Consider the following 27,660-nt stretch of genomic DNA (forward strand, 5'->3'; position numbering starts at 1 on the left):
AGAGAAATACTCTGAAACAATTTCCTAGGTTGACATGACTTTTACGACGGCCCCAACGTTAATGTGGCTCTTGCTATGTGTTGGTTCAGCCGAATTAATTATTATATTTAATCAAGTTTATTTTTCTCGTTAGTTGTCATCCGGCCAAACATTAAGCAACTTATATTGCAGTACCATTTATCATTTAGTATATCAAAATATGTCATTGTAATTTTGCATGGCTGAAATGTAACGCTTGATTTATATATATAATGATTAATTGAATTTTCAAATAAAAAATAACTACCAAATTTGCAGGAAGTATGGTTTCTTGTCTGTTGCTGAATTGGATTTCAATTAGTTCTCTCTTCTAATGATGTCGCAATCAGGCTAGACTGCAATTTTTAGGTAAGATTTTAAGTGATTTTCAGATTTAATTAATATATTTTAGCTTAGTGCAGGGTTAAAAAGGTAGAAACTCTTATTGCACTATATAATAATCATAATACTATAATATAATTAATAGGTTCATCAAAGTTTCTATCATGATTATAACCGCAATGAATTATCAATTTAGTTTAATACAAGTCTCTTCAGGTATCAAAGGGACACGCCTTAAAGAACAGTGATAACACTAGATGTATAGAAGCCTTATATAACAAGCCTACAATAACAGCTCAAAATGGTCGTATACGACGGAGCTGACTGCTAGGGAGCGAGATCTCTACTTCCAGGAGCTGTTTGGAGTAATAACTAAAGACCGAGGAGGACTCAGATGTAAACATGAGTCCTCCTCGGTGAACAAGGTAGTACAGGGCAGGTTCTTGACATGGGAGACACAACGCAATTAGACTTTATTGGAACAACCTTATCTACAACTACAAGATGAGCCCAGCTCTCCTTAAATTCCATCTAAACTCGACAAAATGATGTGGCTAATACCCCTGCTAATATGAAGCTGTGAAGCTATTCGAGGACAGGAAACTTTAGGAAGACGTGCAACATCAACCACATCCTGGCTGTCTACTGTCTGTAGTGTAGCAAGAAACTCCAAGAGATACAACTGGAGGCATGACAACGTTCTGCGTGTCATAGCTGGAGCCTTGCTAGACCAACTCAAGACTTACAATTCCGCATTTTCCACGCCCTCCGACAAATAATCGTTACGATTCAAGTTGAAGAATGGGAGCTATGATGAGCTGAAGTTGAGGAAGGAGATGCCGTTTGAGAGGGCGAATGACTGGATGCTGATCTGGGACGAGGACACGATACAACACATCTACAACACATCCGAGAGACCTGAAATTGTAGAGAGAAGTGGTTCTGATAGAACTGACTTGTGGTGACCAAGTCGTGCGTAAATAAGTAAGGTACAACAGCTAGAGCTGGCATCGACGGGTGAGTTTGGAAAGCTCAGCTCTTTACGGTAGAGATTGGGTTACCAGCTCTACTCAACTGCTTTGGACTGACGAAGAGAACGAAGAAGAAAGCACTGAATGAGGCTGCTTTGGTCGCTCTTCAATGTTCTTATGCCATTTAGTTAGCCCGTGACAGCAAGAAATGGTCTACCTTCTACGAAATCGCAAGGTAGAAGCCATAAACTGCGAAAGCTGGACCCATAAAACATGCGAAAGCTGCAACGAGGATCGCAAGTACTGGTGGAATACACGTACAGTAATGGCTTGCTGACTAGATGTATAGATGGAGTTGCTATCGAACGATACAGAACTCAGGTAAACATCTAAACCTGTTATAGTTGATTTTTCTCATACACTTTATAGCTCTTAAATTAGAAGCAAATCAAAGCCTTCATGTTGTGTAACAGTTTGGTAGGTAGGGCGTGGATCTATGAACTAATTATACTTGGTAATGCTGTAATTTAACATATTCACAGTACATAATTCTATGCAATCATGATAGCATCGGGGGGGGGGGGGGGGGGATCATATACTTAGTACCGTGGTCATATTTTCTTCCAAAACACAGTTAGTACATGGCACATTTTCCAGAAAAACAGGTACATGGTACTAAGGGGGGTGTCCAATATTATGTCAAATGTATTTGCGACTGATGTAAGACATAACTACATCGAAATCCCGTCGACCTTCTTCAATCTAAAAATATCGTAAAATATTTCCATGATGTCCAATTTAGTTGACTCACTCAACCCCGACACCAAGGCATCCAAATCTTGTGGAAAGCAGATTTTGTGGCACTCCTGTACAATCAATTTGATAATACCCTCTGTCAAGTCATTATCGAGAAACGGCATTGATCAGGGACAAAAGGATTTCGCGGCATGTACGAAACCGCGAAATTTCCCTTTCTCCGCGACAAATCGCGATTTTTTACGTTTTCCGCGACAGACCGCGAAATCTCCCATTCTCCGCGACAAATCGCGATTTTTTCAGTTTTTCGCGAAAAATCTTTAAATCTGAAGACCAAATTTGTGCATTATCTTTTAAATCTGGGGACCAAATTTGCGCATTTTCCTTAAAATCTGAGGACCAAGTTTGCGTATTTTCCATAAAATCTGCGGGCCAAATGTCACGTTTTCTACAAGTATATGAAACCAATCACATTTTCAGCCTTCCGTGAGTTCTGATTGTAGGTACATTCTCGATACATATAACATACCTCTGAAAGTGAAGGCGGAGCTCCCGCTTCCGAGCTCATATTGCGAAAGGCCAGGGAGGCCTGCCTTCCGAGATCGCATTACAAGGGGAGCCCTCGAGTCCAATATCGTGTATCGAAGGGTATGTGTGACCTTTGAAAAACGAAAAAAATTTTTCGGCTCATAATGATCAGGGTAGCATGAAACATGAACAAAAGTAGTTTCCAGAAAAACTTTGAAAAAATTTTGACTTAGAAAATTTTCGGTCAGAGTCATTCTCGATACATACTTCTGAAGGCGGATCTCCCGCTTCCGAGCTCATATTGCGAAGGGGAGGCCTACCTTCTGAGATCGCATTACAAGGGGAGCCCTCGAGTCCAAAATCGTGTATCGAAGGGTATGTGTGACTTTTGAAAACCGAAAAAATATTTTTGGCTCATAATGATCAGGGTAGCATGAAACATGAACAAAAGTAGTTTCCAGAAAAACTTTGAAAAAATGTTGACTTAGAAAATTTTCGGTCGGAGTCATTCTCGATACATACATCTGAAGGCGGATCTCCCGCTTCCGAGCTCATATTGCGAAGGGGAGGCCTGCCTTCTGAGATCGCATTACAAGGGGAGCCCTCGAGTCCAATATCGTGTATCGAAGGGTATGTGTGACTTTTGAAAACCGGAAAAATATTTTTGGCTCATAATGATCAGGGTAGCATGAAACATGAACAAAAGTAGTTTCCAGAAAAACTTTGAAAAAATTTTCTGTCCGAGTCATTCTTGATACGTACATCTGAAGGCGGAGCTCCCGCTTCCGAGCTCGTATTGCGAAGGAGAGGTCTGACTTCCGAGATCGTATATGGAAGTTGACCAGTAGACATATAAAACTTGACCAGACGACATAAAGTTGACCAGTAGACATATAAAACTTGACCAGACGACATAAAGTTGACCAAACGACATATAAAACTTGACCAAACGACATAAAGTTGACCAGACGACATAAAGTTGACCAGTAGACATACAAAACTTGACCAAACGACATAAAGTTGACCAGAAGACATACAATGGATTAGGAAATCGAACAGTAGGTTAAATCAGTGTTGTTATTGAATCGTCACTTGTCAGATATTTCGTCATCGATAACGTCATCGTTATTTGCTTGGTATTGTAAGTGACGTGCAGCCGATGTCTTTTCTTATGTTTCTCTAGACTGTTAGGGCTTCTGTCCGGATGGTTGTGGGGCCCGTTGAAACTTAGAAGAAGACTTCTGTTCTTGTCTGTGGTAATGGTGGCAGGACAATTTCCATTCCTCGCGTGGTATTGGTTACATCTGTAACTGATGTTGTTTTTCAGCTCCGATCGTTGCTGAAACAGGTTGTCTTCGTGAACAACCATGGGCTTACCACGGGATGTGGTTAAAACTTCAAGAAGGTTCGTGCAAGGGACTGGGGAAAGGATGTTGTCAAGGTTTATATAAGCTTCGAGGGGTAGAGGTTCGATGCTAGGTAGGGATAGAGGAATAGGATTGAGAAGGTCGTAGTATTCCATTGCTATCGTTGTGAATTGCAGATGGTCGAATGATGATGTCTCCTGTCGTCTGTTGAAAGTTATATAGTATTGATAACGAGATTCGTCATACAGTACGTATGACATTGCAACATTTGAGATCATGTCAAAGTTATGGTAGCTCTCGTAACTCGTTGTTATGGACCCCCATCAGCCTGTATCACATCATATGATGAGATCATATCCTCATGGGACATGAGCCGATCAAATAGAATAGTCAAAGAATATGTGAACTCTAACTAAGCACTGTAAATACATTATTTTTTGCCGCGAATTTGCCGCGATTTTTCGATTTGTTGCCGCGAATATGCCGCGATTTTCGGAATTCCCGCCGCGAAATAGCCGCGAATTAGCCTAGTTTGGCTTGTCGCGGTGCCGCGATTTTTGGCCAAAATTACCGCGAAATCCTTTTGTCCCTGGCATTGATCCAAAGCTGATTTGATCCATGAGGTCTTTCAACGCTTTTTCAAAATTGTCTCTTTTGACAGTCTGAGAAAATGATCATAGTCGTAAAAATAATTCACAAATAATCTCGTCTACATATATAGGGACACCAGGTTCTAGCACATTCATAAATATTTTGTCGCTTGACAATTGGGTTTAACTGGATGGAACTAAAACAATCAGTCTTTCTTCCGTTTTAGAAAAGATATGCCTTAAACTTACCTGCGAAAGATTGAGCGACGTCTAAGTATTTTTTACGTTTCCATGGATACGGGCAATTCGGGGGTCTCCCGATAATCTGTAGATGGCTGAACTCATTCACTCTGCCGACTGCCTATATTGTCGATAATAATAATCTACATTACAATGTTTTATAGGGACATATTCACTGTATGCTACATTTCGAATCTTTTATTTGGTATTCTAGGAACCATGGAACGTTCTTTGAAAATCTCTCTAAACAGTTAAAATTGAATAGTTAGTGTGTCACTCAAATCAGTTATCTACACTCAGCTCGGAGCTGACTCAGCTCTGTTGTAGCACGTGCGCGCGGCTCAGATCACGTTCTGGGTCACGGACAGAATTATACATCAGTTATAATACACCAGTTTTAATATAAAATACACTTCTTTCAGCAGTTCTTTCTAAGTTTGTCCGCGCTTCTCTTCCGGTTTTTATCACCGGCGTACTGAGGGGCCGGGGTGTTGACATATGTTACTTAATCAGCCGATGGGGCGGGGGGGGGGGGGGGGGGGGGGGGGAATTAACTGTATCGTTATTTAGCTTAATTTTACCTGAGGACCCCAGGCTATTATGTTCATTAACATTAAAGATTCCAGTAACCTGAGGACCCCAGGCTATTATGTTCATTAACATAATAAAGATTTGGCGGAATGACAGGCTGAGCGCGGCCCAGTAAAGCTTAATTATTCAATGTGTGATTTTTTCAGGAAGCTTCCGTTAAATCTTTTGTCTCAGGATTTAAGACGGCTTGATCTTTCAGTCGTATAATATATTTCGATAATAATTAGTAATACTGACTCTGTGTTGATAACGTATTATGTGAACGGTCCATAAATCACTATAACACAACACCGGAACTTCGATATATTCATAAGTTCGTCCCGTGAATTTTCAAGTACAGACGGTAAAGTGAACTGTTTTTCGGTGGTTATTTCGCCGAAAATTTAATAAACACGAATGAAGGATGTTTACTGTTTAGAACACTTCGAATGTAGTATTAATAGTTTTAAGAGATCATATTATATACAAATGACACGTGACATGGATCAATCAATATAGCCACACACTTGTATTGGTACAATCGCTAGATTGTAATCGGGGGGGGGGGGGGGGGGGGGGGGGATACACTTAGTACCGTAGGTGACGTTGGGGTGGGTCATATTTTCTTCCAAAACACAGTTATTACATGGCACATTTCCCAGAAAAACAGGCACATGGTACTAAGCCCAAAAAACCCATTTCACCTCTAATTTCAATTTTGAGTATTTTTGGGATTTTGAGTTTATTCCTGTTTTTGTAACTTTTTATTTCATCTAATTCGACTACATTGAAAACAAAACCCCTAGTGGGTATAATTTTCCCACTGTTTAATGAGCTGTTTAAAGCTGTTTATATACTAAGACACAGTTAGTACCGTGATTTCTCAACATTTAATACCTCAGAAGGGTCGGTGGGTGGGTTTTTGACTAAATTCCAAAATTATACTTAGTCGATGTCACGTACAGAACTTAGTACCTGATCTAATCGATGTTTTTACGCTAAACATATTATATAAACTAATAAAGAATGGCTATGCCATAAGACCAAACGTATGGGGTAATTTTTTACATCTCTTAAATATAGATTATATTTTTAGGAGGGGATCTACAATTTGCAAAGACGATTTATTTTCGGCCAGAAATTTACGGAGTTCATTCGTCTTCAGTCTTGGTGCAGTTGTTTCTCTCACTATCAGGTATTACTATTCACTATTCAACCATGCTGCCTGGCTTGAACCCTGTTTGTTAAAACCTTCATGTATATTGCATGTTCATTATTTATTGAAAAATAAATCAGATTTGTGAACATTTCTTTCCCTCAGTGACGGTTCGAGGAGACACTGCATCGCAATGCTCGGTGAAGATACGGGGATATGAGGCTGTTATCTCTCTCTCAAAGTCCACTGCACGTCGTCACAGAGCCTCAATCCGATCAGAGCAAGCAGCAAAGATCAAAAGAGACTTAACGTCCAATGTCAGACAGAAAAATTTCGACGGAAAACTCCTGGCAGAACTCGTAACTAAAACAGAAATGAAATTACAGAAGTTTTAAATTTTTTGTCAAAAAACGAACTTTTAGGGGTGTTTCTAATGACCAGGGTTACTGTTCTCTTTAAAGTATGTAATCAAATTATTCCCAATTATTAGAATATCTAAGTTAACATAGATTTTGTGATATGTCTACAACCTTTTTCCACTTGATTATATTTACCGGTGGACCTCGGGCTTTTGTAATCATTAACACGATTGATAGATATGGTGGAATTACATTGAATTGCATTGGTCACGTTTTTGCTGGGGGAGTGCTCGGCTATAGTTTTACCTAATTCATCATGTTGTAATGGTAAAACCATGCAAGGACAGTCTGTTCTGTCAGGGTGCGCTAGATCGGAGAGTGAACAATTAACATCGTGATTCTTTTGCTTTTATTCCTTGCATTGCCGCATGAATACTGATACTTGCCGCACAATAATAGTAAATACTCTGTTAAGACACATGACACAGTATAATTAAGTTGGCCTAAGCTACCACTTGTATAAAGGAAACCTTTAACATGACAATGAACACTGATAACAAGTAAAGTTGCCATTCTGTCAAAAACTGCCTTCATGAACGTTTAAAAAGTTACCGAGATGAGATTAATAATTTGTTATTATTATAATGTATTGTACAAACTTGCGCAAGGTTAATGGTCCTGTTGTCTTAAGTGTACACCCTTGCTGAGGAAAAAGTATATCATGGGTCTGAACGAATCTATTATATTACGTGTTTCTTTCGGTCGAATGTGATTACCGTCTTGAATTTTTGCACGAAGTCGATCCTGTAAATGTATACTCCTTGTCTAGTAATTAAGTAATTTCTACAATCTCCATGTGTTTTTCCTTTTCAGACTATTATATATATATCACAGGTTACGCCAAATTATAATGACATCGGTGTGCTTAAAGAAATCATTGCCATCACTGCACGAAGTCAATCCTGTGAAAGTATACTTCTTGCTTAGTAATTTCTACTATTACACGTGTGTCACGCCAAATTTTAGTGATATCAGTGTGTAAAGTAATCGTTGACATCACTCCGCAACTGCGCGTCTTTTGGCGCGTATTTTGCTGGAATTCATCAATTCCTGGCTAGATCGGCGAGATGCGCTACTGTGCCGCGCCGAGCTGCCATGAATTGACATCGTCAATTAAGACTCGTCGACGGTCCTATATGGAACAGATATTTTACGAGTATCACCCGTTAACATAATTGTCATGTGGTATTTAAATTACAGCTGCTCGCAATATATTAACGGGTGATACTCGTAAAATATTTGTTCCATATATTGGACCGTCGACGAGTCCAACTCGGCGCGCGTCCTGGTAGGTTGTAAACCTACAAGCAATATAATACAAGCAATATAATATAGTTACTAACACAATTTATTAAGTTTATTTATCACATGCTGTTCAATTATCAATTATAGTATTTTACAATGAAACATTGCTAAAACAAGTAGTTGGAGCGACTGAAAAAAACTTTTTTGGGCTGTTGCATTTTTTAAAATATGAAAATCGAGCGCTACCATGAAATTTTTAAAACAGAACCTATATTATTGACTCAATTTCGGTTATTATTTTGAAAACAAAAATCATCAGTTTTTCAGCGGAAGTTATTATGTATCAAGCAGATAAGCCCCTTTAACGTCTTCTACGTACTATACTACAGATACTATACTACAGATACTTGTTGAAAATGATTCATTGAATATAAATAGTCATGACAAATAAATTTTTGTTGTGAGATTTTCAGAATTGTTTCATCCTCATCCCCGATGCAAAGATAGATTTATTCTACAAATTTAAATAATATAAATTTCATTCTTTGAATTTTGGCAGTCATGTTTTTCTTAAAAGTGATTCCCAGAAATAAACTTTGTATTAATACATGTTTAATGTCATTTCTAATACAGTAAACCCTTCGTCACACCACTGCCTCCCTGCAGCCATATTATACATGTATATTTGATTATTTCTTCTATACCTCTCAAACATTTGTTCCTACAATTTCAAAGTGTTTGGCAACTGAAATAGAGTGTATCCCCTCTTTAGCATCTGTATCACTTCTCAATTAGACGTTCACGTTTAGAGCAGTGGCGTAACGTTGCCTGTTGGTGCCCCCGCCGAAAAAGCGCCCCCCTGTTGGCACCCCTCCCCTTTTGGTGCCCCTCCCTAAAATTGAACAAATTCAAGGGTGATTATAGAGGATACGACGGTAAAATCTCTAAAAAAGTATGTATCTAGAGCAAAATGCGCAGTTTTGCTAGTACTTTAGTTAAGTTTTCGAAATTGTCCCACAAACGTAGCTTCTATGTACAGAGTTGTCATGTGGGCTCTGCCCCAGATCTAGCCCATTTCTAGGTCGGTTGTATTCGGTCCATGGATCACATCACTAATTATACGCCACAAGCTTCAAGCTTGCATGTTAATTACTTGATGACGTATACGGTGGATCATATCACTCCGGCCCCAAAGTCTGGCAGCCCTCTCGACCCACTTAGTCCACATACCTTGCAAACTTACAGCAGGGTATTTTTAATGGCCTAAGTCCCTAATACACGTTTTAATACTTTCAACACTACTATATAACAAATAATTTGAGGACGCCTAAACTGCCACTTACTCAAATTTTGTCACTACCCCCCGTGACTACAGTTTAAGACCTGCTCCCCAACAGGATCTTCTTGTGATGCCCCCAAAGATAGATCATATGGAAATTAAAGTGGCCGGGTCGGTGTCTTCGAATTATGTACCATTACAGGATAATGACAATGTATTAAAAGATCCTCGACAGCTTGAGGAAAATGGCACTTGTTCAAACTGTGCAGTTGAAAAAGCCCAAGTTAAAGATGAAACGGTATGTTGTATCAATTGTAAAAAGTTGTTTCATGCCCTCTGTGTGACTCCTGTTTCAAATGACTCAAACAGTGCTAGGCCCAAGTCTAAGTCAATGCCTAATAATCCCTGTACCAAGTCTTTCTACACAGCTTTTGTACAAAACAGTTCTAACAAAAGTAAAGAACAACATATGGGGAACTTTCTCTTTATGTGTGATCCTTGCTTTACACATCATCAAGTAAAGCAGACTAGCACAACTAATGATCATGTTCAGGTACTTGACAACCGAGTAACACACTTAGCTAGTGATGTTACAGAGATTAAGAAATTATTGGAGAATGTAATTGCTGGGAAATCTATTAACCATTCCCCTGTTGATAATCTCATCTCGATAGCCAAAGCACAGTGTACCTTGAAACCAGCTACTGATCAGGGTGAGAACGTGTGGCTTGATGAAATAAGAACAAAATCCTTGCTGGTTGTTACAAAAGGTGCTAATGTTCCATGTAAAGATCTAGAAAAAACAGTGGTTGATAACGGAATCCAGGTTCATAAGCAATATGTTGATAGTAATGGTGATCAAGTACTCATACTACCAACCCAAGCTTCACGAGATAATCTGAAGACAGAGCTGATATCATCAGGTATAGCTGCTAATCAACTGAAAGAACCAAAGCAAAGATATCCCACTATCTCAGTTGTTGGTCTACCTAAGGATTTTAATAGAGATCACAAAGAAGAGATAAGGAACACCATCCTGAAGCAAAATCCTTACATTTCTCAATGCCTCAAAGCAGACTCTTCACTGTTTGATGTTCTGTCTGTGAAACCTCTCCGTGCAAACCAAAATATCAAACAAGCCATCATAAGGTTGAGTGATAATATTAGAATTGCTATACGAGATAATAATAACAGGTTGTTCTTCGGTTTACTGTCTTGCCAAGTGTATGACCAACTTTACATAAAGAGATGTAACAAGTGTCAAGGCTTTGGTCACTATTCTAAGACTTGTAAAAACGAAGTGTATTGTGGTTTTTGCGCCGCCCCTGGACATGAAACTCAACAATGTGATAATAAGGACAACAATTCAGAGGAGAAAAATGATCTAATGCCCACATACTGTTGTATCAACTGCAAAAAGTCTGGCTCACCTGATGATTTATGTAAACATGCTGCATTTTCTACTGAGTGTCCTTCTTACCGGGTTCAGCAAGAGAAACTTAAAGCCTCCCTATCTTATTATTCAAAAAACTAGTTTCCTCCAAACCAAAGAAATTGCATCAACTTCGATATATGATCTGGAATGCTAGAAGTCTTAATAATAAGTGTGACGACATTATGTGCTTACTTCAAGACCATGATGTAGACGTTGCTATTGTAACTGAAACATGGTTATCTGACCAAGCCAATACTACAACAGCAGTTATAAAATCATATGGCTACAGTATTGTTCATGATTTCAGAGCAAACAACAGAGGTGGTGGCACTGCTCTGATTTACAACATGGCATTACATTTCTCTGTTGTTAATTTGAAAGTTCCGAACCTGACAACCTTTGAATTCATCGCTGGATCTATAAAGTGCACTCCTGACATGAAGATCCTTATCCTATGCATCTATCGAACTGGCCCTGTCTCAAAGAAGTTCTTTGAGGAACTTGATGACTTATTGGGTTCTGCAAGTCTGAAAAGTGACTATATAATAATTGGAGGAGATTTCAATATTCACACAGAGTCAATTACTGTAAACTCAACTGAACTGCTGCAGACCACCTCATCTTATGGTTTCAAGCAACTTATTGAAAATCCGACCCACGTGAGTGGAGGAACTATTGACCTGCTCTTTGACCAGAGTAACTTGATTGAAACGTCTACAATTGAAATCCTGAAAAACTGTACCCTGAGTGATCACTTCCCCATCATATTTGCCACCAAGAAGTTTCAAACTAACCTCAAAGCTCCTAAAACAATCAACACTAGACAGCTTAAAACCGTGGATTGTGATCAGTTGGCGATTGATTTACTGATGTGTTCCTCTGACTATGAATTGGCAGACTGCTTTGTTGAATCTTGTGAACAATTTTTCCAATGCATTGGTAGTGTCCTCGATGAACATGCACCTTTGGTCCAAAAGACTATAAGCTTTGTTCCCCATGCTCCCTGGTTTGATTCTGAGTACAAAGATCAAAGGAAACTTAGAAGGAAAGCCGAGAGAACTAAGCATAAAAGTGAGGAGAACAGGATACTCTTTGAAGAGATCCGAGATGAAACAACAAACATGGCTAATCTTAAAAAACAACAGTATTATAAAGGTTTACTTGACAAAAATCAGCATGATGTTAAAGCTATATATAGCATTGTCAATCGTGAGCTTGACAGACATCAGAATACTCCTCTCCCAGAATCAGAAGATGTTTCAAAACTTTGCAGTGATTTTAATCACTATTTCAATGAAAAGATCAAGAACATTAGGAAAGATTTCCCCAGCATAGAAGATTTTGATGTTGATAAACACATTATGAATCAACAGAACAATTCCAACTGTGAAGGTCGGTTATATGAATTTGAACCATGCACAGAGAATGAGCTGTCTGAAATAATCAAAGAAAGTGGAATCAAGTGTGCACCATCTGATTTTCTTCCAACAACTGTCCTCAAAGACAATATCACAAGTTTCATTCCTGTCTTGTGCAAACTGGTCAACCAGTCTCTAGCTAAGGGCACATTCGACGGTTTGAAGACTGCTGATATTATTCCTACCATCAAAGACCACAAACTTGATCCAAATGACTTCAAGAGCTATCGACCTATATCTAACCTCTCTTTTCTGGGTAAACTCATCGAGAGAGTTGTGCTGAAAAGGTTAAATGAACATCTGGCTAAAAATGATCTCAATGTTCCACAGCAATCTGCCTATAAGAAGTTCCATTCTACTGAGACCATCTTGTTAAAAGTAACAAATGACCTACTGCTGGCATGTGATAGCAAATCCTCCACTGTTCTCATGATGCTCGATTTATCTGCAGCCTTTGACACAGTGGAACACAGAAAATTACTCAAAATTCTTTCTGAAGAGATCCATATCGGAGGTACTGCTCTTAAATGGTTCAAGAGTTTCCTGGTAGGCCGCACTCAAAGAACCAGAATAGGCTCTTCTACTAGTGATACGATCATTCTAGAATTTGGTGTACCTCAAGGTTCTGTGTTAGGACCGGTGCTATTCAACATATACATCAGATCTCTGTATAGGACCATCGAGAAATCTGGATTCAATGTGCAAGGATATGCAGATGACCACCAGGTCTATAAAACTTTCAAACCTTGTGATCAGGTAAATGTTCTGGGCATCCAAATTGTGAATTGCGCTAGGACCATACAGCGCTGGATGGTTGAATATTGCCTTCAACTTAATCCTGGAAAAACACAAATACTTATCATCGCCTCACCTCAAGTTCTAAACCAGGTCAGTATAGGGGGAGTTAAGCTATCAAATGATACCTGTATCAGATTTGTCAGCACAACAAAGAACCTTGGTGTTCAAATTGACCATCATCTTACTTTTGAGCCTCAAATCATGTCCCTCAAAAAGCACTGTTTCAGACTCCTTAGGAATGTAATGAGGAGAAAATATCTCTTTAGTAAAGCTCAGCTCAAGCTTATAATTAACAGCATCATTGTCTGCAAATTGGACTACTGCAATGCTCTTTATTATGGAATTAGTGACAACCTCATCCACCAACTCCAACTCGTTCAGAATGCAGCTGCTAAAGCTATAGTAGGACTATATAAATATGATCATCTAGGAGACACTCTGGAAAACCTTCATTGGCTGCCTATTAGTTACAGAATTCAATATAAGTTATTGCTTCTTGTCTATAAATGTCTTAATGGTATGGGACCAGATTATTTAAGTGATATGTTTAAATATGCCAATTATAATCATCTTATCTATTTGACTGAACCAAGAGTATATTCACAGTATGGAGAAAGATCGTTTCAGAAAGTTGGCCCTAAATTATGGAATGAGCTGCCTCTTGAAATTAAGAATTGCATGTCACTGGAATCTTTTAAAGTGTATCTGAAAACCTTTCTTTTTAAACGTGCTTTTGATATTAATTAATTTTATACTTTTTCAACGTTTCTACTGTTAAGTGCATACCCTTAACCTTGTAATTTAGTGTATCAAGTCTTTACAATTTTCTATGGTTTGGAACCTAAATGTGGATTGCTTTTCAGGTTTTCTTGTATCCTGACTTGTTTTCGTGGCACACCTGTGCATTTTAAGTTGTTGTGCCACTATAATCTATAAGTTTAAATTATTATTTATTATTATACACGCCAAAGATGGTTCCTCTATACTCAACCGTAGGAGAAGAGAATTAGGTGACTGTATTTTGTTCTAATGTTGATATTAATATAAGTATGTTCTAGTTGTTACTCCTTTTGTTTTAACGTTTTTATGGTACTCTCTTTAAATTATTTCAATGCAGTCACTCAGATGATTTTTAAATCAGGACACTTAAATAAAGACACATACTCTGCCCACAATAAGGGGCCATAATTTTTAAATTATGTAACAGTATAGAATTATTATTATTATTATTCCCACAAACGACGAATTTGGCGCCCCCTAAGACGGCGCCCCCCCTCGAGCCCCCCCCCCCCCCCCCCGCCCAGCGGGGTCAGCGGGGCCCTTCGTTACGCCACTGGTTTAGAGTAAGGTGATTCTCAACTTCATACGTGATCCCTTATGGTTACTCCAGTAGCAGGGAGGAGTTGAGTGTGCACTTCGATGTACAGAGTTTTTTGCTGCCGAATCGGGTTAAATAGGTCATTGGTAACTCAAAAAATCGAGGGCCGCATGTTGTGTCGCTAGTCCCAACCCTGTGGAGCCACGCCCATATTTCATATCAGGTGCGTATATGGGAAATATGTATCTCAGCTTCTGAAGGTCTTAGAGACTTAAACTTGAGTTTAAAATGACCGCAATACACATGTTTATATTGGTACTATGAAGGTCATGAAAGCCCAAAATGCTTATTTTTGGAAAAAATTCAGAAAAACCAATTTTCACTTGGGCGCGAGTAAAAAATCTACACTAGAAATTGAGTGAAAATCGAGTAAGCAGTTCAGTGTCTACAACATTTCTAAACACAGGGTCCTCTGTTAGGTCATTCTAAATCAGAATTGATAAAGTAAGCAAATTTTATTAGTAGTTTCAACCCTGTGGAGCCACGCCCATATTTCATATTATGTGCGAATATCGGAAATTTGTATCTCAGCTTCTGAAGGTCTTAGAGACTCAAAGGTGGGCTTAAAATGACCGCAATGTACATGTTTATATTGGCACTACGAGGGTCATGAAGGCCCAGAATGCTTATTTTTTGGAAAAATTCAGTAAAACCGATTTTCAAGTTTGCGACACTTGGGCGTGAGTAAAAATCGACGCTTAGAAGTTAAGTGAAATCGAGTATGAAGTTCAGTGTCTGCAACGTTTCTAAACACAGGATCCTTTGTAAGGTCATTCTGAATCAGAATTGATAAGGTACGCAAATTCTATGAGTAGTTTCAACCCTAGGGAGCAAAACTCCTAAATTACCCCCAGGCGCAAATATATGACTTTTCTATCTCGGCTTCTGAACGTTGTAGGGGCCTCTCTTTGAGCGCAAACTAACTACGATGGCCACATTTATATACCAACTGTAAAGAAACATAGGGTCTATACTCTATAGTGCTTAGTTTTTAAAAACTCATTAAAAACTGTTTTAACCTTCATGCATCATAAAATAGTAACATCAAACATGTACTTAATTATGGTATCTCGGGCTAAAAAAGTCTTATAGACATTTCCAGCACAGTAAAACGTTCAACATGAACACATTCGGATAACATTTATGGAGCAGCACATACCACCTAACTTTAATTAGGTGGTATGTGAGAGTTAGACTCTCACTTCGTCAACTACAATTCAAAATAACTTTAATTTTGGTATAACTGCGAAAATACTCAGTTTCAGAAGCTCCTTCCAGCTATCTTAGGCTGCCACCAGCTCCCTCTCTGGGACTCTCTCCAGTACTGCTTGGCTATTATGGCTAATCAACTTGAATCCAACCTCATGTAGTAGAATCTACTTCTAGTTACCTTCTGCTAAGTCCATGTCAACTCTACCCAGCTACCACCACCAATATGTTATAATTTTAGATCTTTCTAGCAACCTCTGATATGAGTGCTGTATAACCTCTGCTGCATCCAACAATTTCTAGCTTATTAAGGAAGAGGAAATTTGCTGTTTCTAGCAACCTCTAAACGCCAGAATAAAATGTTGCTGATGGTTGCTAGACAGGGCAAGAAGTAGCCCACTACCCTAAGCTAAAGTTGCTAGAAATAGCAGAAGTTGGAGGAACCTTGGTAGTAGCTAAATAGAGGTAGCCGAAGTAGGTGGAGACAGCTGGAATTGGTGGTTTCTGCCATCTGGTGGTATAGTAGCTGGATAGAGGAAGAGGTAGCACTCATATCAGAAGTTGCTAGAAAGATCTAAAATTATAACATATTGGTGGTGGTAGCTGGGTAGAGTTGACATGGACTTAGCAGAAGGTAACTAGAAGTAGATTCTACTACATGAGGTTGGATTCAAGTTGATTAGCCATAATAGCCAAGCAGTACTGGAGAGAGTCCCAGAGAGGGAGCTGGTGGCAGCCTAAGATAGCTGGAAGGAGCTTCTGAAACTGAGTATTTTCGCAGTTATACCAAAATTAAAGTTATTTTGAATTGTAGTTGACGAAGTGAGAGTCTAACTCTCACATACCACCTAATTAAAGTTAGGTGGTATGTGCTGCTCCATAAATGTTATCCGAATGTGTTCATGTTGAACGTTTTACTGTGCTGGAAATGTCTATAAGACTTTTTTAGCCCGAGATACCATAATTAAGCACATGTTTGATGTTACTATTTTATGATGCATGAAGGTTAAAACAGTTTTTAATGAGTTTTTAAAAACTAAGCACTATAGAGTATAGACCCTATGTTTCTTTACAGTTGGTATATAAACGTGGCCATCGTAGTTAGTTTGCGCTCAAAGAGAGGCCCCTACAACGTTCAGAAGCCGAGATAGAAAAGTCATATATTTGCGCCTGGGGGTAATTTAGGAGTTTTGCTCCCTAGGGTTGAAACTACTCATAGAATTTGCGTACCTTATCAATTCTGATTCAGAATGACCTTACAAAGGATCCTGTGTTTAGAAACGTTGCAGACACTGAACTTCATACTCGATTTCACTTAACTTCTAAGCGTCGATTTTTACTCACGCCCAAGTGTCGCAAACTTGAAAATCGGTTTTACTGAATTTTTCCAAAAAATAAGCATTCTGGGCCTTCATGACCCTCGTAGTGCCAATATAAACATGTACATTGCGGTCATTTTAAGCCCACCTTTGAGTCTCTAAGACCTTCAGAAGCTGAGATACAAATTTCCGATATTCGCACATAATATGAAATATGGGCGTGGCTCCACAGGGTTGAAACTACTAATAAAATTTGCTTACTTTATCAATTCTGATTAAGAATGACCTAACAGAGGACCCTGTGTTTAGAAATGTTGTAGACACTGAACTGCTTACTCGATTTTCACTCAATTTCTAGTGTAGATTTTTACTCGCGCCCAAGTGAAAATTGGTTTTTCTGAATTTTTTCCAAAAATAGGCATTTTGGGCTTTCATGACCTTCATAGTACCAATATAAACATGTGTATTGCGGTCATTTTAAACTCAAGTTTAAGTCTCTAAGACCTTCAGAAGCTGAGATACATATTTCCCATATACGCACCTGATATGAAATATGGGCGTGGCTCCACAGGGTTGGGACTAGCGACACAACATGCGGCCCTCGATTTTTTGAGTTACCAATGACCTATTTAACCCGATTCGGCAGCAAAAAACTCTGTACATCGAAGTGCACACTCAACTCCTCCCTGCTACTGGAGTAGGTAGTCAGGACGTGATTATTACAATAGCCAAGATTGAAGGCGAACTTATTAGATCAGTTGGGCTTTTAGCTCGTGCTAAGTATATTCGTGAAATTATCTAAAATATCTGATTTACCGCAAACCCGATTGACTGTGGGTTTTTCCTTTCCCCAAAGTCAGCGGTAAATCAGAGTTTTACTGTATAAACATTTTCTATAAATCTTCAAATTCAGTTTAGTGTGTTATCCTTTTTATTTTTATTCTCATTTCATTTCTCAACTTGTCTCTTTATTTTTACAAGAAATTAAAAAAAACATTCCACTCAGGTATCAAGGATGGCCATGAAAGTCATATATGAATAATGATTGACCTATTAACTGTAGAAGACAGCTTGGCTGATAAGCCATCATTCAGATGGGTTATCGAAGAACAAGAGAAAGACATCAATGACTTAGAGGCTATCTTAGAAAAGGTTTGTTAAAGTGAACATTGATCAGTGTATTGATGTTATTTCAAAAATTATTAAAATTTTATGTTAGTAATAGTGCGGTTAATGCCTCGTCCTTCTACAGGTCTCAAAGGGCTGCAAGACATTTTGTGACACTGGAAAGGCGTTCTGTGACAGTATGGGGTTAGTTTACTTTGGGAATTTTCATTTTAGAATTTTTACTGCTTGGGTTTCCAGATAATTTCAAAACAGCGGTCAGCAACTTTTAATCATTGGACAAAATTGTTCATGTGTAGACTACTTCAGTCATGTATAATTTAACAAACTTCGTGTTTCAAGCAGTATTTTCTTGCAGTCCGTTCACGGAAGGTATTTCTGATTTAGCTGAGCATTTCAAAGCTGATGAAGAGATCAAGGATGCGTACACAACCTTTTCTGAACATCTTGAAGAAATCAAATCGTTCTACTCGGTAAATAATTAATATACATATTGGTTAATAATTAATACATCACCACCCAAATTATTCTGGGTCAGCCGTCTTTGGGTGGTGATGTCAACATTTGTCAAAGTGGAAGAGAAGGGTGATGACAAGGCAAATTAAAAATACACCGTTTTATCTCGATCTTCAGTTATATTTGTCGCTCCTTATATTACATAATATAACAATCATAAAGTACATATTCTTGTATTGAGGCATAATATTAACATAATATCGATATATAATTGTAATAATATTTAAAAAATATTGAGGTAAGGGAAAAGGGGCTACACTATTTAAAATAATTAAACAATTTGTGTGTCTCAGTTGATGATTAAAATCCCTGCAATTACATTTACTCATAAAAATTACAGCAAAATTGGTTTCAGATGCTGTTGGAACAAGCCAAGAGAAGCATCCTGTCTTCAATGATCGAGGAAATGAAAAAGTAAGTTTACAGTTTTCAGATACTGAAAATGTGATATATCTTTGTTATCGTGTCCTTGTTGGCACAACTCCAAAATGTAGGATCGGGGTCAATACTTTCGAGAGTGTACATGTAAGTGATTTTAGAACCATTTCAAACACGTCATACTATTCGTCATTATGATATAATAATTAGCGTTATGTCCGCATCGAGCTCATGATCATCTTCCTGGTTGGTAATGGGGTTCACAATAATTCCATTCTTGCAATTTCACCATTTTGAACGATGAGTACCTACAATATACTACTAGGTAGTACTACTACCTATATAAGCTACCGCCCTAAGATAATAGCAGTGTGTAATGTAATATACACGGTCCTCAATATAGTGTTAGATCATGTAGTAGGAGTTGATAATGTCATAGATAATTACTTGGCAAAATTTCAATGTGAAATGGCATAATATTTTATTCTTGGCAAGAAGATATCCTGAGCTTAACAATATTCCTTTGTACCTCTAATATTTATATTTGCGAATACCGAGGAATTCGCCGTTCCGGAATACTGTATTACAACTACAAATATTAATATTATGATAAACTTTTAAAAGTCTAGTGTCTATAAATTGGCTTACAAACTACTAAGGTTTGCTAAAAGGCCCTGATTGAAATAGGGGTTGCTTGGATTTCATGGAAATACGTGTACACTTGATATGAAAATAGTGTACGCTTGATGCAAAGGGTTCCGATTGTTGGCCTAGTCTAATGTTCTACTATAACAGGATGTTAAAAGAGGTGAAGCTCCACCGCAAAGCGTTCAAGGAGAAAAGTGACGAGCTTGACACGTAAGTTTAACATTTGCAATATTCAGGGGGGACAAAAGAATCAAGGAATAAATCGGTTCACAATAAAAATAAACTTGGGTAATGGGTATCAATAGTCGAAGACTGAAGAGGCTCTAAATGCTTATCACCGTCACTTACATCCTAATTCTTATAACAAATATTCACATGCCTAATAAGCCTATCACCTACTTAAAACTGAACTCTGGAATTTAGCAATTTTGCATGCAGTTTGCAGGTCTACTTTTTAAAGTAGGCGCCGACAGCTCTACAAGTTAGACGTTAGTACAATGACATGCTACAAGTAGTGACTGACTTGAATGTCCTGCACAGCAGTTTGAAGCTTCTTTAAATTATTTGTATTCTTATTGTATTGCTGTGTAAATTTAATTCTAATTCTAATGAGTTGCAAGCCAGATATTGTATTACCTGCTGCAATGTGTTTATTGCTGTGGACATGATATTATGTGAATAATATGTGAATATGTGAATATGTGACTAGTTAGCTAGTTAGTCCTATCATCACGTCAGTATATCAGCTACTCAACTGTGCACTTGTGTAGACTATCTCTTTAAAGATAGGCAAAGTTAAGAACTGTAACCGGTCTAGTTTTCACTGAAAATTAGTTTTAGAAGATTGGTCCCCTACAGAAAAGAACGAGTAAATCTATCTACAGTAGACTTATACATTTTATAAATATAATTATCCTAATTACTAAGTTTCCGATCCCATTCTATTCTACAACTCACATGATGATGATGATCTTATCCGACCATCTCGTCATTGGAACATTCTGTGTTATTTTCGGACCGGAATTATACGGGAGGGATATGTGAACAGAGCACTGGTTATATATTTTGGAGGATGACTTGTAATAACACTTGTCAGTTTACAATTTACACTGAAGCATGTCAAATATGTCATTGGTAGGACATAATATCTGAATTCGTGCCAGAGAAACTTGAAGTGTCGGTTTTTAACGGTATTGTTGAAGTGACTTTATTTTTATCGTTTATGTTTTCAGGGCACTAAATACTAACTCAGCCAAGATCCCGAAGAAAAAGGATGACACCATTGACGCAATAGTACGTCTTCTTGAAACTTTCAATCTTACAGAAACATGATTCTCAGTAAATCAATTTTATCGGTATAAGATGTTTCTGTCAAGTTTGTATATTTTGTCTCAATATCTGTGTTACTCCCCTCAGAATAGTCTGGCGACACTATCCTCCATAAAAGTAGAGTTCCACCATACTTCAGTGGACTACGTTCACGAGATAAACAAACTACAACTAGGAAAACAATTCCTGGTTACTGACAAGGTTTCTATTAATACGCTACTTTAATTTATTTATTTTCTATTTTTATTTACTTTTATTTACTTTTTACCTTAACGTATATTGTTAACTGAGTCATGATAATGTACTGATGTTTATAAACTTCATCACATTATCGTGTTTAATAATTTACATTCATAATATGAATGAAGTATATAAACATGTATGAAAACATGTTTATTCATGGTATAAATGTCAATAATTAGACAAGGTTGCCAGTTCACACACACACAGTTCTTGAAGTATATTTATGAAATGAATTATCAGTTCGTTTTATGGCCATAGCCCATACCTGATAACATACCAAACTAATTAAACTAATTAACTTCTTATTTCAGTTCCTTCAAACTAATTAAACTAATTAACTTCTTATTTCAGTTCCTACATCTGATGTACTCCTTCTACTCCTTCTTCCACCAGGGTTATCTCACTCTGCAACATATCGACCCTTATCTCAAGAATCTCAATGCACTGGTGGGTTATAATTAGAATCCCTGCATAACTTACTGAACCCAACCAAAACTATTGGACCCGTCAACTTAAATGCTTCGCTTACTTCAATGAAAGAAATAAGCCACAGCGTGAGGCAATGAATGATCATTAACTTGGTAAGTTCACGAACAAGTGCTCATCATTTGAATGTAGCGATGGATTTGATCATTGCTACATTTAGAGTTACTTAAGCTAGTGAAATAGTGGCTACAGGAAATTACGGGAAATTGTAGGAAATTGCAGGAAATGAATGATTTTGGTGATATTCAATTTCAAACGTTGGAAAATGATCAAAGAGAACGGGTCAATTACTGCCGCAACCTGAAACAAACTCGGATTTTTGGCCACTTCAAGAGATACATTTCTCAGAATCTGTCATTTTAGCTAAATATGTAGTACGAGTTGTAATTCTATTTTTATTTCTATTTTTATTTCTATTTTTGTTTCTGTAGTCCCATGTTTGTCATGCTTTTGTATCAGTGAGACTCATTGTATGTGGGTAGTATAGTCAGTAGTGGTTGTAGCGCCAGATTATAATCTCCTCGGATCCCAATCTTATTCCGGAGAAATCAGCACGTGTCAGGTATAGTTATACGGTAAATTTGATCGATGCAAACCAATATCGCGAGAAGAGGTCACGTCAGGATGCCTCAGGAGGTAACTATGAGTTCAAGGAGGAAAGTAACAGTTCCTGCTTGAATTTAGCAGGGCCGGTGCACTATCAGTTTGACTTTTCATTCCACTTGTTTCGCGAAAGGAGTATTGAAAAGCCAGGAGTTTTCCGCAGAAGCAGTATTTAGAGGCAAGGAACTTTTAATTGAATTCCACAATCAAAAGGTGGACGGTCGTATTTGATTTGCCTTGCGTTATAGCAAAGGTATGTGTTTATCACCTGTACAATTAGGTTACCATTCTGCAGGATTATATATAATATTATAATAGTACTAGAAAGTCACAGGGAGGAAGCTAATAGTAATAGTATTCTTTGGTACTAGTCAGTTTTTATCGCATCAAAAAATATCCGCCACAACCGAAGATACAGCCAATTAAAATGTAGCTCGCACTGAACACAACGTAATATGATCACAACAAAACCGATCAAATTGCCCCTCCAATAATCTTTGCGCGTTCAACACCGTTACCATGGTTACTATGCAACTTCCTCTTTCTTACCAAATTTACACGTGGGCGGTCGCTACATACAGACTACAGAGTACAGACATACATACAAAAATAATCTTTTGAATTATATTATAGATTCTTAACATTTTTGTATTATTGTACAAAATCAGGTCTGGGATCTGTTAGGTTGTTCCAAAACCCTGAGAAATCTTGTGGAGTCCATCAAGCGGGAATGATCTTGTCTCGCAGTGTTAAACAAGGAAACTGAAACCGAGGGGTTCCGTTCAGGCCCTTCGCACTTTGTTTCTGTCTAGTTCTAATGTACCGTCACAATTAGTGACTTTAATATAAATATAAATTTTACTATTTGTATTCAAATAGAGTCACTAGCAAGTCTGTAAATATTCTTCCTTTTGTTTTGTAAAGCTACCCATTTAAAAGTCATTATTTTCGCTGTCTTATATATTCCATGTCTAGAAGTTAAAGATGTAGAACCTATTAACTTAAGGCTTACACTTGTAGTTGGTTTTATCCTTTTTGAATGAGTTATTATAAGAAGAGTAGCTAAAGTAGTGAATGTCCTTGCTGTACGGCAAGTTAAACAAGGAACTGAAACTACTAGGTTCCGTACAGGCTCAACTCTACACCCATGTCAATATGTTCATATGTAAGCCTCTTGATTATATAAGCAAATTAAGTTGATTTTCCGCCGATATTAGCAGGAAACGATATAATATATTATTCATTTATAAATATCATTATACGCATATTTTAGCTTACGTAACCTCTCCACGGGCATTGTGATCGTAGTGTTATCAACTCAAATTAAATACTCATTAACTGAATTATTCAAAAAGTTGACTAAACTTGATCCAATAATTGTACATGAGTTTTCTTGTACAAAGCAGCAATTACATCTGAAATGTTTGTCATTGAGATCGTATGTAATATGCATATCAAAAGAAGACTCGGAGAGTCTGTGTCTGTATCGACACACTGTCGCCTAACATTCTCCGCATTTTGTTCAGTTTCGCGAGGATGATGGCTAATCTTGTTCTAATTTTGTGCTTGATATTCAATCTTATAATGATCAAAATGGACTGAGCACTGTCACAGCTGCTTGCTATAGATGTGTGTTAACTGTTTAAATGCCTTGTTATAGTTAAGTTAATTTTGTGCAATTTGGGTCATAACCGTGTACAACCTTAACTACTGTAGCTAGACATTCCGTATTCTAGGGTATCCCCACTGTCTTTATCAATTTCAGAACCTTCCCGATTTCAAGAATCCATGCTCATAAATATTTAATTATTATTCCTCAAGAATAGTTAATTTTCAGTGGATACTACTCTAGATATTACTTGAATTTAGAATTATGCAACTTCTGCGCCCCTCAAGGCTAGGTATTTGTCTCCGAATTAGTGAACCATATGTTCTAACCTCATCATTATAACACCTAATCCAATAGCCAGAGGCTAGTTAAGGACTAGTACTCTAACATGTTTAAAGTTTGCAGGGCCTGTCAGAATATGTGTGTAGTATTGAGATTGTTTTACATTGTACTTTAATTCATCTAATTGTTACAGTCCCCTTGCCCTCTATGATGATGCTGTTCTGATTAGATATGAGTTATATGTCTTTGTTCCGCCGGCTTGCTGGTGTGACCATTATCCGTGTTTCTAGTAATTTGCATTTGTCAACGTTCTGAACCCGTATCAAGTTATCACATACACCTCCAGTAAACATCGACTAAATCATGATTTAATTTAAGTTTCATTTATTATTATACACACCTTAATACCCCAGTTGTGGTATATAATCTATAATAATAATCTGCCTGTTTGCTTCTTAATTTGTTCCTTCCCCTTATTTCACTACACTCTTTATACCGCCCTGTTTGATTTGTTTATATCCGTTCCCTTTAAATTAGAGAGAATATACCGGGTCGTGCTGGTCCTGGTATTATAATGTGAGAGAATTATATATTTTTGTGGTATTGTCGACTAGATGGTGGTTTGGGTTACACATACTCTGGGTTCAATGTACCCGTACCGTATCAGGTGACACCAGTGTGGGGGCATTATATTATTCCTTGGTTTGAAGTCGCGTTGTAAACCGCGCATGCCATTCAGCTTTACTGCCAACTTTTAATCCCCGTTAGTAGTAGTGTTGCGGTTTGTTTAAGGGTGGTGGGTGATGTAGCGAGGAAGTTTGTTGGCTATGAAACGTGATGGGGCGTTTCGGAGGAGTTTCGTTAACACTGCTGCAAGGCTCAACTGTGTAAGTTGTATTTAAATGTCTATGATTGTCAGAATGTTTTCGAATGATTTTATTTGAAATTGCTTTCAACTTGACAAATTTAAAAGCTTTTTTGTTGTACTGTTGCATATTTTCCATCTTTAAAAGTCGTTTTAGTTCCAAGTTTCTTAAACCAAAACAATTCAACTGGTTGAATTCTATTTAGAGTAGGGTTAATGTACAAAGCCACTCAGTGCCCCAATGGGTTTCTTAAACAGTTAAACGATATCAGACTTGCACTTCCAATGCAATTAGTCGGCGGTAATGTTTTGATTAGTTGAACTCTCGGAGTCAGTTCAAAAGTTGCCTTGTGAAGATTCCACAGTTAGAAGAAGATTCCACAGTTAGACATCTATTTTAAAGAGAAAGATTTCTTTTTAAGGGTCTGAACAGCAGATGAACAGCTTTTTGGAAGAAGAGGACTTTTTTATGAACCCTAAACAGTGACATGAGTAGAATATGGGTTAAAATTATGAATTCTCTCTCTCTCTCTCTCTCTCTCTCTCTCTCTCTCTCTCTCTCTCTCTCTCTCTCTCTCTCTCTCTCTCTCTCTCTCTCTCTCTCTCTCTCTCTCTCTCTCTCTCTCTCTCTCTCTCTCTCTCTCTCTCTCTCTCTCTCTCTCTCTCTCTCTCTCTCTCTCTCTCTCTCTCTCTCTCTCTCTCTCTCTCTCTCTCTCTCTCTCTCTCTCTCTCTCTCTCTCTCTCTCTCTCTCTCTCTCTCTCTCTCTCTCTCTCTCTCTCTCTCTCTCTCTCTCTCTCTCTCTCTCTCTCTCTCTCTCTCTCTCTCTCTCTCTCTCTCTCTCTCTCTCTCTCTCTCTCTCTCTCTCTCTCTCTCTCTCTCTCTCTCTCTCTCTCTCTCTCTCTCTCTCTCTCTCTCTCTCTCTCTCTCTCTCTCTCTCTCTCTCTCTCTCTCTCTCTCTCTCTCTCTCTCTCTCTCTCTCTCTCTCTCTCTCTCTCTCTCTCTCTCTCTCTCTCTCTCTCTCTCTCTCTCTCTCTCTCTCTCTCTCTCTCTCTCTCTCTCTCTCTCTCTCTCTCTCTCTCTCTCTCTCTCTCTCTCTCTCTCTCTCTCTCTCTCTCTCTCTCTCTCTCTCTCTCTCTCTCTCCTTTGCTGAAGCGATGACAGATTACGCTGCTAAAGATTAAGATCAAAATTTCGTAATATTTTGTGATTCGCCGAGGTGGTTACAAAGTGGCATCTAATAAAAGTTTGGGCTTAGATTTAACAAGAAGTTCAGGTCAGAGATGATCCCCTTTTCCTCCCACAAAATAAAGCCAGTCCTTATACAATATACATATTATTATATAAATGCTATGTATGGCAACGTCATGAACGTTTTTAATATGTATTTCAGAAGTTGTGCGTGGTGTTAAACTGTCCAAAAAACGCATTTTGGTGATGGAATGCGCGATTTTTTACATATCTACTAGTATACTTTTGTAAAACTTTAGATCGTTTAAATTCCTTTGTTGACCATCCTTGTATCGTCTTGTTTTTGTCTTCAATTATTATTGAACTTCCTCTTACTGCTGTTGACAATATCATGGCTCCTTCACCAGTGGTATGGCTCATCAAAGCTTAGTCATTATCCAACTTTCTTTCAAAACTACACACACTGTACACTGTACAGTTTACGTTGCATTAATAGCATTGCCCAGCATTATTTTAGCATTACCGCCGTCCGTGGCCTTTCAGCTATATCAATAGGAACTTACCAATATAATAGGATGTTGAGCAATTTCTAAACTTTCAAATCATATAACCTATACTAAAAAAGAGAATACTTGGGTGGAGTAAAAATACTGAATTCTATCTGTTCGAAACAATGAACACAAATCGAATTACGACAATACTTTTCACGCTTTTAAGACTAACTCCTAAATCTTGGTAACTTTTCAGATGCAGCAGAAACAATCACAAAGGGATGAATCATTAAAAAAACTGGAGAGTAGGCACAAGAAGGTGGCAGAGGTAAGAACTAGAAATATATTTTTTAAACTAGGCTGGATGTCTTTATTTCTTCATTTTCCCAGTCAATTGTATCAGTGTCTTAATTTGTATCATTTACATGAATTTAAACGAAAAGAAAGGAAAAATGTATTGCCATTGTCTGCCATAAAATTGGCTGATGATTAGTTGCTAACTCAAAGGTTGCGTGTTAGTGCTGGAGATTTGTAACTGAGTGCCAAAATACCTGCGCTAATAACTGCGTATCCTATTTCAGTACCAATAATTTCTAAATTGGGATCGATTAAAAACCAGCAATCATTTCGATCAAGTTACGTTATAATAATGGATTACGTAAGCCAGCGTCGCGTAGGGGGATGGGGTTTGGAAATGCTGTTGTAATTTCTACACAACAGCTATGTGTAAAATGGCTTATGGAGGGAGGAGGGTCAGAGGTGTTAAATGGCCAACAAATGGCTTACGTAATGTCTGAACAATAACATGTGTAGTAAAGCAATTAACTTTCAAGTTAACTAAACAATCAAACGATACTT

General features: G+C 37.9%; 1 protein-coding gene and 1 long non-coding RNA gene across 2 annotated transcripts in view; both read left to right on the forward strand.

Annotated features, from left to right (window-relative positions):
* The first annotated feature begins 959 nt into the window (after nucleotides 1-959).
* Nucleotides 960-6,882, forward strand: LOC134813503 (uncharacterized). The gene is made up of 3 exons (XR_010160029.1): nucleotides 960-1,712; nucleotides 6,479-6,577; nucleotides 6,704-6,882. It is a non-coding gene; the product is annotated as an uncharacterized LOC134813503 (long non-coding RNA).
* A 2,616-nt stretch (nucleotides 6,883-9,498) lies between these two features.
* LOC134813387 (arf-GAP with coiled-coil, ANK repeat and PH domain-containing protein 2-like) overlaps nucleotides 9,499-27,660 on the forward strand; it is a 79,472-nt gene continuing 61,310 nt past the window's right edge. Inside the window, exons 1-10 of the mRNA XM_063821123.1 lie at nucleotides 9,499-9,522; nucleotides 18,043-18,190; nucleotides 18,291-18,349; nucleotides 18,522-18,636; nucleotides 19,035-19,093; nucleotides 19,853-19,915; nucleotides 20,938-20,998; nucleotides 21,122-21,235; nucleotides 21,629-21,724; nucleotides 27,059-27,130. Coding sequence (XP_063677193.1) covers nucleotides 18,080-18,190; nucleotides 18,291-18,349; nucleotides 18,522-18,636; nucleotides 19,035-19,093; nucleotides 19,853-19,915; nucleotides 20,938-20,998; nucleotides 21,122-21,235; nucleotides 21,629-21,724; nucleotides 27,059-27,130 — 750 coding nt within the window. The 5' untranslated portion in view covers nucleotides 9,499-9,522; nucleotides 18,043-18,079. The remainder of the gene's footprint in view (nucleotides 9,523-18,042; nucleotides 18,191-18,290; nucleotides 18,350-18,521; nucleotides 18,637-19,034; nucleotides 19,094-19,852; nucleotides 19,916-20,937; nucleotides 20,999-21,121; nucleotides 21,236-21,628; nucleotides 21,725-27,058; nucleotides 27,131-27,660) is intronic.

This window comes from Bolinopsis microptera, chromosome 3 (genome assembly GCF_026151205.1).
Source record: "Bolinopsis microptera isolate Bmic1 chromosome 3, MBARI_Bmic_1.0, whole genome shotgun sequence".
Lineage (NCBI taxonomy): Eukaryota > Metazoa > Ctenophora > Tentaculata > Lobata > Bolinopsidae > Bolinopsis > Bolinopsis microptera.